This window comes from Aythya marila (assembly GCF_965140915.1).
Source record: "Aythya marila genome assembly, chromosome: 26".
Lineage (NCBI taxonomy): Eukaryota > Metazoa > Chordata > Aves > Anseriformes > Anatidae > Aythya > Aythya marila.
The window spans coordinates 2,602,506-2,616,286 of NC_139067.1; the positions used below are offsets into that span (position 1 = coordinate 2,602,506).

Consider the following 13,781-nt stretch of genomic DNA (forward strand, 5'->3'; position numbering starts at 1 on the left):
TTTTCTTTGTGTGTTTTTCCCCTACCCTCTCAGGACCTGAAAGGCTGCAAAGAAGGATGTTTTTTCATTTGCAGAATAATGGTAGTCTCCTACTTTTTTTTTTCTTTTTTCCTCTATTTTCTAATGATTTTTTCCTAATGAGTTTAGATCCAAATCTGGACACCTCTAATGGGGTGGGGAGTCTGAGGAAATACTTGATTCATTATTGATGATGTTGGACCAGGAGTGAAATCTGGTTCTAGATCCAAGCTCACTAGATGTGTTTGTGATTAGGGACAGGTTCAATATGATGTCATTAGAGCCATATTAATTAAGACCAGCTAATCTACGTAATCTCTTAGGGACAACTCAGAGGCACACCTGAATTCAGGGCTCAATTCACCCGATGGGAGCACAGGGCCCTGTGTAGGGACATGGTGAGCTGTTCCTGCATGGTGACACTCAGCCAGACTTATTCTGCAAGGCAGCCTGTGGATGGAAGGAAGAACAAAAGGGAGCTGCCTGTGTTTATGGTTGTCCTGAAGGCTGCTATTTCAGCCTGATAAAACTGTTCATGGAGTCTTTTAGGAGGCCCAGGTTACTTATTCTAAGCCAGAGCTAGCACCGACGTAGCTCCTCGTTTGAGAGTTTAGATGTATTTCCATTGAGTTTAGGCAGGCGAAGGAAAAACTTTTATTTAAAAAAAAAAAAATATTTGGAAATTAGTCAGGTGTTGGCCAGCCCTTGTCTTGCAGAGCACATGCTTGATGTTGCTTCCATGTCTGCTTCCCAGTCTGTTGTTCTTCGCAGGATTGCCATGGAAACATACATCAGACAGCGACAGCTAATTATGTCCCCACTGATAACTTCCCATGTGATCGGAGAAAATGAGCCCCTCACTTCTGTCTTCAACAAAGTCATCGCTGCAAAGGAAGTGAATCATAAAGGGCAAGGTACAGCAGTCAGGCGAGAAGCTGATGGGAAAACCTGGTGTGGGGAAAGGTTCCCCTTGCTTACAAAGGAAAGTAAATGGCTTATGAAAGTCCAGAGATCAATGCTTACTGGAGGTTGCTGCCTACCCTGAGCCAAACCTATGGTCTTTGTAATGACTGCCATCCCAGCACGCTGGGAGTTAAAATGATTAAAAACGAGCTGTTCTTACTCAGGTGAAAAAAATCATCTTTCTAGCTGATGACTTACTTGGTACAAACCTAGTACTTTATTTTAATATGTGCATGCAATATTTGGAAGTGAACATGGCTCATTGCTTATTCCAAATGCTTTCTTCTGGATTCTCCTGCAGTTGCTTGGGTATCTGGCTTTTACTTACTCGTGCGTTTTCATGTTTCATGTTCATATTCAAGAACAAGAAGCATAGTTTCATGTTTTCATACGATTTTTTTTTTTCAGTAAGGTAAACATTACCCTTCTTATCTTAGGTCTTTGGGTCTCCCTGAAACTGCTTCCTGGCGATCTAGCACAGGTTCAGAAGGATTTTTCCCACCTTGTAGACAGATCAACTGCTGTGGCTCGCAAAATGGGATTCCCTGAGATAATTCTGCCTGGTAGGTCCCACGGGCTTCCATACTTCTGTGGGGTAGAATAGGCGTGAAATTCTGGAATTTATGCTATGAACAGATTTATTATAAAACTAGCTTAAAAACAATTGTTTTTCACTTTTCATGAAATTTCAAGCTGATCTCTTATTTTTTTGTGAAAAATCTTCCTTTGAGAAGCAAATGAAAAATGATAGCATTTGTACTCTGGAGGAAAATATCTGTTTAGACAAAAAGATGTTTTTTGTTTTTTTTTTTTTGCATAAAGTTTTGACCCTGCTTTATTTAATCCATTCGAAATGGATTTAGACCTCACTGGTCTAAATGGATAGAGCTCACAGCATTAAAAATTGTTACATGAAGACATGCTACTTTTGTATTACTCGAGGTGAAGATGCAATGATGCTGCAATGATGTGATGTTGAATGCTATCAGTTAACTGGTATCAGCAAAGGCTATGAAGAAGAAAAGGATGTTATGGTACCCTAGGATGTTGTCTTCTACAATTGTCCATGCAATGAAAAGAACTCATTTAGTGCCATGAATTTTAGGTGATGTTCGAAATGATATCTATGTCACCCTGGTACAAGGAGAGTTTGACAAAGGCAAGAAGAAGACTCCCAAGAACGTAGAAGTCACCATGTCAGTACATGATGAAGATGGCAATCTCCAAGAGGTATGATGGCCTTTGTGAGATATATCGAGGCTGCTCAGTTTGATAGATGATAGCTCTGCTGGCCAGGACCTTATTTATTATTCAACTGTATGCAAGAACTGTATGATAATGAACAAGAGATATTACAGGTGACTAAATTTGAAGTCACTATTTTTTTTTTAACATTAATAACAGAAGTGAGTAAAAAAAGAATCATAGAATGACTTGGGTTGGAAGGAACCTTCAACATATCTAGTTCAAAACCCCTGCCGTAGGCAAGGATGCCACCCACTAGACCAGGTTGCCCAGGGCCTCATCTGACCTGGTCTTTAACACCTCCAGGGATGAGGCGTCCACAACTTCTCTGGGCAACCTGTTCCAGTGCCTCACCACCCAAAATGGTGACATGGTTTCCTTGATCATGAAGCATAGACTTTGAGCAACTCTGCAAGCTATGTGCTTTGAAAATTTCCAACCTAAGATACTTCTTTCTTTCATTCTAGACCTTACCTTTTTTTTTTTTTTTTTTTTCCCCATACCCTTTGTCTTTTTGTCCAAAGAAAGCTATCCATCCTGGTGCTGGTTATGAAGGTGTCTCTGAATATAAGTCTGTTGTTTATTATCAAGTCAAACAACCTTGCTGGTATGAAACTGTAAAGGTAAGTGTGTGCAATTTAGTCTTGCTCTATTGTGTAGAAAAGGAACTAGCTTAACATTAGTAGGTGCATCATAATCTCTCTGGAGAGACAGAATACTGGTGCTGCATTTTTTTCTTTGTATTATCATGTGCAGGTGTCCATTGCAATAGAGGAAGTCAGTCGTTGCCATTTAAGATTCACTTTTCGTCATCGGTCGTCACAGGAATGTGAGTATCAGAAAAGACTGACAGAAGTATTGTACTTCAGCTGCTCATGTTGAGATTTTGAGTATCCACTAAAGGTGTAACACTTGCATTTCTACTTATTTCCAGGGCTGTGGATTTTATTGGAAGCAAAACCAAAACAAACAAAGAAACCTGATACTTCACAGCCTTAGGAAAGGGTTTGGGGCTGGTTCTGGTCTAAAATTTGTATGAGATAGGGAGCAATGACCCTCCTTAGAAGACAGTTGTCAATGCTTGTTGGTACTTGGCTTCTCAATGTATGGTGTTTTTTGGTTTGTTTTTAATTTCTTTTAAGTCCTTCACAAAATTCAGTGCAAGATTTGGTAGGACTCTAATGATCTTCTTATAGAAAGATTTCTGGTAACTTAATTAAGCAAATGAAAGGTAAATGAGAAAGTTTAGAGCCAGGAGACTTCTTCAGACTTCTTCATAACGCTGTGAAAACAGATCAATAATGTTAGACTGATCCCTTGAAAGACTAAGGAAAAAAGTCTTTTAAGGCACTTGGGAGATGGAGTGACGCACTTTCATGCCCATAGCTTACAGGTAGATTTGCAAAATCCTAATCAAAATTTTTGTGTACAATTATATACGTCCAACCAGCAGGACAAGTAGCCACTGAAACTGTGCGGAGAGAGAAGCTTCAGAGAGGAAGTTTTTTTTCTGGGTAATTCCAGATACCTGCTTAAGGGAAGGGAAGAGAGCTCTTTCTGCTGTGGGTCACCAAGTATGCTGCTGCCATTGCATTATCATGTGATGTTATTAAATAAAGAAGCTGCTGTAGTTACCCAGCTGCACTATGGACAGTATGGACGTAAATAAGATAATTACTAATAAAGATTTTTTTTTTCTGTTTACAGCTAGGGATAAGTCTGAGAGAGCATTTGGCATGGCCTTTGTGAAGTTGATGAATGCAGATGGAACAACACTCCAGGATGGCAAACACAACTTGATTGTTTATAAGGTAGCTTGGGTATTTGCACTCCTTAACTTCTGTTTAACTAATCAAAACAACTCTGCTGGCTGATATATTTTTTTTTCTTAGCAGTGTAAACAGTGTTGTATTATTGCAGAGATTTTTAACAACCTCTTCCAGAGTAATAGGACAGTAACCTTTTTTTGTAAGGTACCACCAGCTCTGCTTTCACTGCTCAGTTTTCTAACTCCAAATCTGGTGCATCCTAGTATGTATCTGTAAATAGTGTCTTTCCTCTAACATCATTCAGTTAGACAGCATGCAGTAAACAGGCCTCGTGAACACCTGCCTTAGAAGATCAGTGTGTGACAGGAAGAGGGTCCTGGTGCCTTTAATCCCAGTAAAAGGAAAAAGCTAATGCACTGCTATAGAAATCTACAAAGTGTGTGTGGGGGGTGTACCTCATAAATTCTGTGGTTTGTGTCACTCAGAATGAGCTTAGCTCATTGGCAGTGTATGGGCAGCTTCTGTTCCTTAAAGTTAGAAGCCCAAACAATGTAAGTGAACTATAGGCATGAAAAAATGCTTAAAGCCTCCTGTGGCTGTCACTGTGTTGAGGGGTGTGTGGTGGTACGGTGTCTGCAGATGAGAAAGAGGTCAGATGAGGTGTTCTTAGTTTGTGAGATAACCCATTTCATTCTTGTGGTCAACCAACAGGGTGATAACAAGAAAATGGAAGATGCTAAATGCTATTTAACCCTTCCTTGTACAAAAATGGAGATGGAGGAGAAGGAGGCCCCTTCAGGGAAAAATCTGCACCATCTAGCCAACTTCACACCCACTAAAGATAGCACGAAAGACAGCTTCCAGATTGCCACTTTGATCTGCTCCACCAAACTCACCCAGAATGGTAGGTCTTGACACCGCTGGGATACTAATACATGCTTTATATTTGAAATAAAGAAGGTAATTTCTGCAGATTTTTTGGTGTTGCAGCACATATGAGCATACTGTTTTACTTTCAGTCTTGCTGCTTCATACATCAATGACAGCTCAGTCCCAGCATCAGTATTGCCCATACAAACTACAGAAATGTTTTTGCAGTCCCTAGTGATCATATCACATGGATATTTTATCTAAATTACCAAGGTTAAATCTAGTGGGTTTGTCAGCATGTATAGAAATAGTACCTGTTAGTGACAGCGTAAACGTGCGTTCAGAATTCTTTGTTAAAGGTTAATTATCTTTTTTCTATTGTTTGTCAAAAATGTAGCCATTAAAACTAGTCTCTTCAGCATGCTGTTATGCAAAGTAGGCAAAATAAAGGTTGTTGCATATATGTGGATCAATACAGTACGTGCTGGTACATGTTGTGAGATTTAAATGAGTTAAGGAAGCTAGTACAGTTAGGGAGGGCTCTTGGTATAATATACTCGCTGACTTTGGGAAGGAGACGTGAAAAGACACCAACTGTGACTCCATCGAGGTGTACACTTGCAGCTGCTGGGAGATGGGCATGAGCTGTTCTCGTGAGCCACGCCAGTTTGCTTAAGCTAAATGCTGTACTGATCCATCCGTGTGCAAGAGGGCCGAATCTGAATTTCATTGTCTAGTTGTTGCTCTAGAGCAAACACAGAGCATTAGCAAGAAAAGTCGCACACTCTAATAAATGTCCTAGCTTGATGGATCTTCTCTTGAGTGAATGAGAAGCCTGCAGATTTGTTTGCCAAATGTTATCAAATTACACCAAGGTTTTCCATTAATAGCAAAATGAACTCTCTTGCCAAGACAGAAGAGCCACCTCAAGGTAATGTTCTGAACGTCAGTGTGAGTTTTCCTTGTAAGCTGATTCTAAAAATAACCTCTAGTACTTTTTCTGTATTGTTCTGCAGCCAGTAAGTCAGCTGTGTTGTTGTAATCTGTTTCTAATTGCTGATGTTTTGCCCTTGCTAGTTGACCTCCTGGGTTTGTTGAACTGGCGTTCCAATTCTCAGAACATAGCCCACAACCTAAGGAAGCTCATGGAAGTGGAAGGAGGAGAAATTGTAAAGGTATGCAAAGGTATATTGCATTGCATCCAAAAGCTCTCTCTATGTGCTTAGATAGCTGTTTTTTCCAGCTGCTGAGTAACAGCAGAACAAAAATGTATTCTTTCTCCCAAGAGCTCTCATTAGTGGAATTCAGCAGAATTACAGAAGCTAAATGTTAAGAGAATCAAGGAGATGGTGGTGACTTTCTTTTCCCATGTAATGTTGCAAAAGAGAAGATACATGCAAAGCCTAGCTGTTAACTTCCTATAGTGGCTCTGCTCCTCCTTTGTGAATAGGGACCTGCTGTGGATCTAGGAACAGAATGCAGAAAAGGCTCAAAGACCCTCTGGTCAGAGTGGGTAACAGGTGGGGAAGCACCAGAGAAAATGACCTTCTGAGGGAGTTAGGAGGTGATGTTTCCTGTGGTTCTCAGTGTGGATCTTTTGGGATTATGCAAGGTCATGGCTTTAACTGTTTTAATTGCTGAGCAACTGAAGTAAGTGCTGTGTCATTGCAAACCAGTCTCTATACGCTGTACATTTTGTAATTGGGGTTGATTTGGCCCAGTGCAAAGTGCAGCTACATGGATTTGACCCAGTGCAAGCTGTATTCAGCAGCATGGACCTTTGCTCTTGCATGACAGGCTAGATAAAAAGGCAGGAGAACAGAAAAGAAAGTGGGGACAATCAAAGCTGATAAGAAAAATCCCCCTTTCTCCTCCTAGTAGGGATAATAGCATGATCATCACGAACAGCATGTGAATGAACACAGGACTAAGATTGCTTTTTCAGTGTTCTTTTGTGTACAACTTTTACAGTTCAATTGAGCTAGGCTGGAAAGGGAAAAATGATCCAAAAGAACAGACTCCTGTGCAAGGTTACAAAAGTAATACTCTTTTCTTAACCTTTTACTATTTGTTCCTCTAGTTTTTGCAAGACACCCTTGATGCACTTTTCAACATAATGATGGAAATGTCAGAAAATGAAACCTATGACTTCCTTGTGTTTGATGCACTGGTGAGTGACTTTTTTTTTTGGTGAATTTTGTATGTTTGTTTTCTGGCCACATTTTCAGTCTATTCATGATTCCTCTCTTGGGTGGACGATTGGTATTTCACTCCAAAGAGCTTAAAAGTGAAGTGACTTGTTTGGAGTCACAGTGACTATAATAGAGGCTGCGCACCCTAAATCCTAACCCAGTGCTTAATGCATTAAGGATGAATTTTGTTATGAAACTTTATAGAAGGGTTGTAATAAATGAGTAAAAGACTTGACAGGAAGTTTCAGGATATTTGGAGAGGCTGTTTCATGTGAGTGTGAAAGGCAGTGGCTTTGGTGTGCAGTAACAAATTTGTGTACTCAGCGCTGATCAACAAGTTGACAGTTCAGGAAGAAAAGTGAAGCCAGATGTATCCAGCTGACATTGGTTGGGGCTAGTGACAAAAGGGGGACAGAATGTCCTAGCTCTAACATGCCATTGTAGTAGCAGGACTGAGAAGTTCCAGCCTGCAAAGAATCATTTCTTAGCTTGGAAAAACAACCTTCAGCAGCTCTGTGCCTATTTCTACACTCTGACAGTGTCATAGCATGACAGCTTCACGGAGTACCTGCCCTTAGCCCTAAGATTTCCTATCTAAATGCTGATGTGCCCTGCCTTCCCTCTGAGAAATGATGTAGTCACACACACACATACCACTATTTAGTCAGAAAGTGAACAATGTGATGTGTAGTATTAATGTTATTTGAAAAACAAAGAAAAACTATGATCAAATAAAATAAATGATGTGATTAGAGACTAAGTTGTGATGCAGGTAGTTAAAGGTGGTGGAGCTCTGTACATCTGTCTCCTTTTGAATTTTTGGCAGGTATTTATTATTTCTTTAATCGGAGACATCAAGTTCCAGCATTTCAACCCTGTACTTGAAACTTACATTTACAAGCACTTCAGTGCAACTCTGGCATACGTGTAAGTATTGGTAACCACAGACCCACAGGCTGTCACTCAGGCAGCATCTCTCGGATCCTTTCAGTAAATGACACTAATGTGATCAAAGTAGCATAGACCAGATGACTGGGTTTGTCCCTATTCTCTGCTTTCAGGAGAGAAAGAAACTCTGTAATTGCCCTTCTACCTTGTAAAAAGTTCCTATTATCAGATTTTTTCTGCAGGGGAAAGACATTACTATCATGGAAAACACTGCATCAGGACATGTGATTCAGACTCCTTTTTGACCTCTAGTCCTCTGTCTATTTTTATTTTTATTATTTTGTGTGCGTTTTCAAAGGGTCTTTGTGTTTTGCAGCCTGCTTTACTATCAAAACCAGGTTTAATGCAGTCAGTGTGTATGGAAGATATTGTAAGTCGTTGTAGGGAGGGAAAATTTGATCAAGGAATACAAATTCATCAGAAATCTGGTCTAAAAGGTATTGCTGCTTGATGGAACTGCTTTGTTTTGCCATTGTCTGCTCTGGTCCTTGCAATCCCCCCCAAAGTACTTTGAGCAGAAGACAGTTTGACATATTCTGTGTATTCTCTGCTGCAAACTTAGTGGTATGTTTGAATGGGGTCATAGGGAGCAGAAGCAGAACCGCACAGCTGAAATGATGCGAGTGACTTTGTGGCTGATGGTGGCAGAGATAAGAAAGGTGTTTGCCCCCACTGTCTGCCTGCAGCCAGGCAGGTTGAGGTGGCCACAGGCTTCAGAGAAGGAAGGGCTATGTTGTTATGGCGCTTAAACATGCTGATTGCACTCAGGTAGGCTGTCATTTGCTTAGGTTAAAGCAATTTAAGTAGTAATGGGTTTTCCAGATTCCTGAACCCTTCCTTGTAGGGAAAAAGGAACAAGTCAAGGAGCTGGAATTTGGAGGCAAACTTGGCAGCCACGGTTCAGGCTAGTTTACTGAAAAATTCACAAACTGGTTGTAAAAATCTGGCACCCCAAGGAGCCAAAAGCTTCAGTAGAAAATAGGCTGTGAAGAGGAACTGCTGTTCGTTATGTAATTGTTAATTATAGTTCCTCTGCGGAATAAGGATGCTGGGCATACACAAATACTTAACTGTGTCCTTATTCCCCTTTTTGCTTTTCCAAAGGAAACTCACTAAAGTACTGAACTGCTATGTGGGAAATGCCGATGACTCCAGCAAGACAGAATTGCTGTTTGCTGCTCTGAAAGCCTTGAAGTACCTATTCCGGTTCATCGTTCAGTCGCGAATATTGTACCTGAGGTGAGGCTTTGTCATTGCCATCTTTATTACGTCCCTTTTGTAAGCCAGGGCTTCCAGTTAATACCACTGGAGAGGATATTCTTCAGCATGTCCTCAGGAGCTGTAAACCTCGAGTCATAAAGAAGAGTGTCTTTCTACACTTCGTCTACAGCTCAAAAAAAATAAGTTCAGTAAAAATTGAAATAAATAATTTGAAGAGGGTATTCCTTGTAGTTGTCTATACCATGCTAAAGGCAGCGTATGGTACTACTTGAAAAGAACCTATTATTTAATTTTTAAAAAAAGAAGCATGGAATGACTTCCTCATTTTAAGAAGCTTCTGCATTTTGAAGGACTCTTCAAGATGTGTTACGTATACTATGCAAAAATAATTTAGTGGTGTCAGAGAAAGCCCTGCACAGATTCCATTTTAAAAAAAGAGGTGCACATATTGCATGCAGTGGCTTTTTCACATTTTCCTTGATTTTTGCTTAGGAGGTGAGGTGATTGATGACTACACATTGTGTAGGATATGGTCAATGACAGTGTTTTTACCATAGTCTTAAAATATATTTTGAAGAATTTACAGTGAAGGTTGGAATCCTTTTCTCGTGTTCATTGTGGCACAATTAACAGAGAATAAACTGGATTCTTTTCTGATTTGGTTGTCATCAATAGGATTTGTAGGCTGTGTTGAAAGTCTTTTTATTTAAGACAGAAATGAGCCACTTGATTCTTGGAACCCAAACAAATTGTGAGGCAATGGCAGTTGGAAAAATACAGCTTTTCCCTTGTAACAAGTTTAATCAGGAAATTACTACCGTAGTAACTGCAGAATCCTCAGTGCCATTTTTGCACTCATTTTTTTGTGGAAGGAGATCGATGTGAGAGATTCTTCCAAAGGATAAAATTATATTTCAAACACTGTGACACTATCACTCTAGATTTATGTATATAACTAGCTCTTTCTGTTTTTTGTAGATTTTATGGGAAAAGTGAAGAAGGGGATGAATTTAATGATGCGATACGCAAGCTGTTCCTCTCCTTCAACGTCCTCATGGACCGTCCTTTAGAGGAGGCTGTCAAGATTAAGGTATGCATGATTTGCAAGGAGAGGTATTATCTTCTATGAGATCATCTGATACAACTGGGGGAAGGCAAAAGAAGGGACAAGCTTTGAGCTGCATAAACCCATTCAGATGAGTCACACCAGAATCCTCTGAAGGTCCATTTTAGTGAATGAAATGTAAGAAAAGGAATATCTAAAGGAATATCTAAACTGCAAAGTTTATCAGATAAAGATGGGAGCTTTCTGTACATTCAAAAACTGGCTTTGCTGCTGAAAACCCTGCAGCAACTGCTAGGATGAAAAATAACAAGTAACCAAGATAGAATATGGTACAGTGTGGAAGACACTTCAACCAGTAACACTGAGGTTGTGAGTAATGGAGATAGAAATGCTAGATCACTGCAAAAATCAACATATACTGGGAATGAAAGTGCTGAAAAAGCAGGCGGTTCCTAAACATATCTTAGATCTTATACTTGCTTGATTTTCTGGTGTCAACTGGATTATGAACCTTGCATTTGGGCTCTTAGAAGGAGCAGAGCAGCCACGTGATGAGGCTGGCTGAATTGCTGAAGGTGGTGAGGTCTTTAGATTCTTTTCTTCACAATCCTTCTAACCAACATGTCTTTCTCTGCTCAAAGGAAAGATTGATTCTAAACTTGTAATTAGCATTTCAGTCATTTGAATCCCAACTTTGATTCTTGTGTAACCAGAGTTAGAGCTGGCAGCAGCCATGGAACTTCACCGAGAGACCTTTAGTTGCAGTTGCACCCAGGTGCCTGGATGCTACACCTATAAATGCCATACTGGGACCTAGATAATGTATTCCTGTCTATGTGGACATGCTAAAGTAAAGAGAACACTGAGTCTATTTATGTAGTGCTTTTCATGTCAGACTATGAGGAGCTTAATCCCTGAAGCTGCAGGATGTTTGCAAAAACTGTACAACTTGGCTACAGATCCTTCCTCCTTTACCTTTTCTGCTCTGCACTGCAGATGTGTGGTTGCTGGAGGCTCTTTGGGTGCATTAATTTGATCTTAAGCCAGTTCTCTGCAGGTGTCCATATATTTGCTCTTGCCAAAACTAGATTTGCCATGTGAACCATGGGCATTGTTGAGGTTGTGAATGAACTGGCTTTCAGAATGAACGAGCTAATCTAACTTAATCTAACTCAGTCTATGTGTGCTTTGTCTTTATTTTATTTTATTTTTTTTCTTGCAGGGTGCAGCTTTAAAGTATTTGCCAAGCATCATAAATGATGTCAAACTAGTATTTGACCCTGTTGAGCTCAGGTAACCATTACTAAGTTTGTGTGTCCTCCAAACTCAATTCATCTATTGGGAAAATTTGGGAAACGTTCCTAAAAACAGCAGCTGTGACTATGATGTGATAATGCACATACTGCATGATTTTTTAGGAAGCTCCTTGCAGGGCTTTAGAGGAAGTCAGTTTAGTTCAAAGGATTCTACGCGGTTCAACTGTTCTTTCTTAGGAACTTTTGTTTGAAACCAAAATTTGAGGACTGGAGAACCATGTGAGGAAATGCCATGCAAGTTCCCACCAAGTTTTAATGAATGCTTCTGAGGTAGAATGGAATATGTGACAAAACAGAAAACAAAAGTTATATTTATTCAAGAAATTCACAACACTGTGGATTTCTGTTCTTCAATATTCATAGCTTTACCCAGAACCTCCCTTTCATGCCTCCTTGTTCTGACACTAATAATTTGCTCATAAACAGTAGACAGACAGCAAATGTACATGGGATTTAATTTAATGGAGTCTAAGATTAAAATGAGTCATCACTGTTGATGAAAGGGGCATCTGGAAGAATATGCTCTTGCTGTTGTATATAACAGTGTCTCAGGCTTCAGCAGTGCAAAATTATGCTTTCATTTTGTATGATTATTTTATGCTGGCAATGAAGGGCATGTGGTATTCCTATTTATAAGCTTTTGTGGCATATATCTATTGTATCTTGGGATGCAAGCTTCTTATCGAGAGGCTTAACCCCGTTCAGTTTGACTGAGAGCCCTGTGCTACCTTTCTAGAAAATGAGTTAAGTTAAAGCTCGGTAGTAATTTACCTGGAGACTGCTGCAGGTGACATGTCAACACGGTGACAGCTGCTTGACTTGCCCAGGTGCAAGACAGTGTAAGGGTAGGTGGAATCACATTGGGTGAAAATGCTGACCATCTGCTTACTTTGTGGTTTGCACGCTAGTGTCCTCTTCAGCAAGTTTATCCAAAGTATTCCTGACAACCAGTTAGTTCGACAGAAGCTAAACTGCATGACCAAGATAGTCGAGAGTGATCTGTTTAAACAGTTTGGTAAGTAGTGCATTGAAACCTCTGGTTTCTCCATGGAGCCATGTACCTTTACCGACAAAAATGTCTTTCAAGTTTGTGTCATTTAAATCATCCATCAGTGTTAGTCTACAACTATATCTGTCTTTAGAAATATTCCTTGCCATAGTGGCTCTTAAAATGAACATCTGAAACTTTGTTGTTGTTACAAAAGTAGGATCCTGATTGAGTATGTTAATCTAGAAAGGGACAAGAGGAGAATGATCTGCTTGGTGTAATGCATATCATTACAGGTTATTTGTCTCTCTTAGTCTGAGTGGTAACTCAAGTGGATTTAGGTATATGTTTTTGTGTCCAAGATTAAGAGCAGAAAGCTACAGTGTGGTACCTATATATTGAATGCTGAAGGACTTTGAGAGCAAGATATGGTGCTGTTTCATTTTCAGAATGCAGAGATGCTCTCCTGCCTCTACTGATAGACCAGCTAAGTGGCCAACTGGATGACAATTCAAACAAGCCTGACCATGAGGCCTCCTCACAGCTCCTCAGCAGCGTTCTGGAAGTGCTGGATCGGAAAGATGTGGTGAGTTTGTGAACTGTCAAGGGTGCAAATTAAGATTAGTACTTTTTTATTTTTTTAAAGTTAGGACAAAGGACTGTTCTCGACTTACGTTGTATTGCTCTGTATTTTTTTCTCTGTCTCTTTGGACATAAAGTAGCTGCGTTTGAATGAAAAGGGGCTATGCAAAGATTGAATTGGTGGCTGTCACTATAGTACAAAGAAAAATGTCTTTCCCTTCTAGGAACCAAAATGTTATTTCCAGCTACTCTGGTGACTTGTTGAATTATGTGGAGCAAGCCATCTAAGTATTGGGTTTCTGGTTGAAGGAAGGGCCACGGTCATTATTCAGTTAGGGGAGTACAGTTATTTGCCACATTAGTCATGAAAATTGATTCCAAGGTGCCTTGGAAAGAATAATTTGAACTGAAGAATTGTTCAGGGAACAAATATCAAATCACATTGCCTGGTTCAGTTTAGTTATGCCAGCATGAACAAGTGAAACTGGTACAAATGAATTTTGCCACCTCTTCACCAGGTATCTACCTGCAGTAGTTGAATCAACTGCTGTTGTGTAGTAAGTCGTCTTTTTGCATCTTCAGATAACAATTAAGCACTGTCAG

The 13,781-nt window shown here is 39.9% G+C and overlaps 1 protein-coding gene across 2 annotated transcripts in view; it reads left to right on the forward strand.

Moving 5' to 3' along the window:
* DOCK5 (dedicator of cytokinesis 5) overlaps window positions 1–13,781 on the forward strand; it is an 85,111-nt gene that overhangs the window by 35,471 nt on the left and 35,859 nt on the right. For both annotated transcript variants that reach the window (XR_014319085.1, XM_082779624.1), the window contains exons 12-26: window positions 790–932; window positions 1,419–1,544; window positions 2,087–2,211; window positions 2,751–2,849; window positions 2,983–3,055; window positions 3,934–4,037; window positions 4,707–4,899; window positions 5,943–6,040; window positions 6,946–7,035; window positions 7,884–7,984; window positions 9,110–9,244; window positions 10,205–10,316; window positions 11,515–11,585; window positions 12,517–12,623; window positions 13,046–13,182. Coding sequence is in view for 1 of the 2 variants with exons in the window: in XM_082779624.1 (XP_082635750.1) it covers window positions 790–932; window positions 1,419–1,544; window positions 2,087–2,211; window positions 2,751–2,849; window positions 2,983–3,055; window positions 3,934–4,037; window positions 4,707–4,899; window positions 5,943–6,040; window positions 6,946–7,035; window positions 7,884–7,984; window positions 9,110–9,244; window positions 10,205–10,316; window positions 11,515–11,585; window positions 12,517–12,623; window positions 13,046–13,182 (1,714 nt within the window). In the remaining variant the exon portion in view is untranslated. The remainder of the gene's footprint in view (window positions 1–789; window positions 933–1,418; window positions 1,545–2,086; window positions 2,212–2,750; window positions 2,850–2,982; window positions 3,056–3,933; window positions 4,038–4,706; window positions 4,900–5,942; window positions 6,041–6,945; window positions 7,036–7,883; window positions 7,985–9,109; window positions 9,245–10,204; window positions 10,317–11,514; window positions 11,586–12,516; window positions 12,624–13,045; window positions 13,183–13,781) is intronic.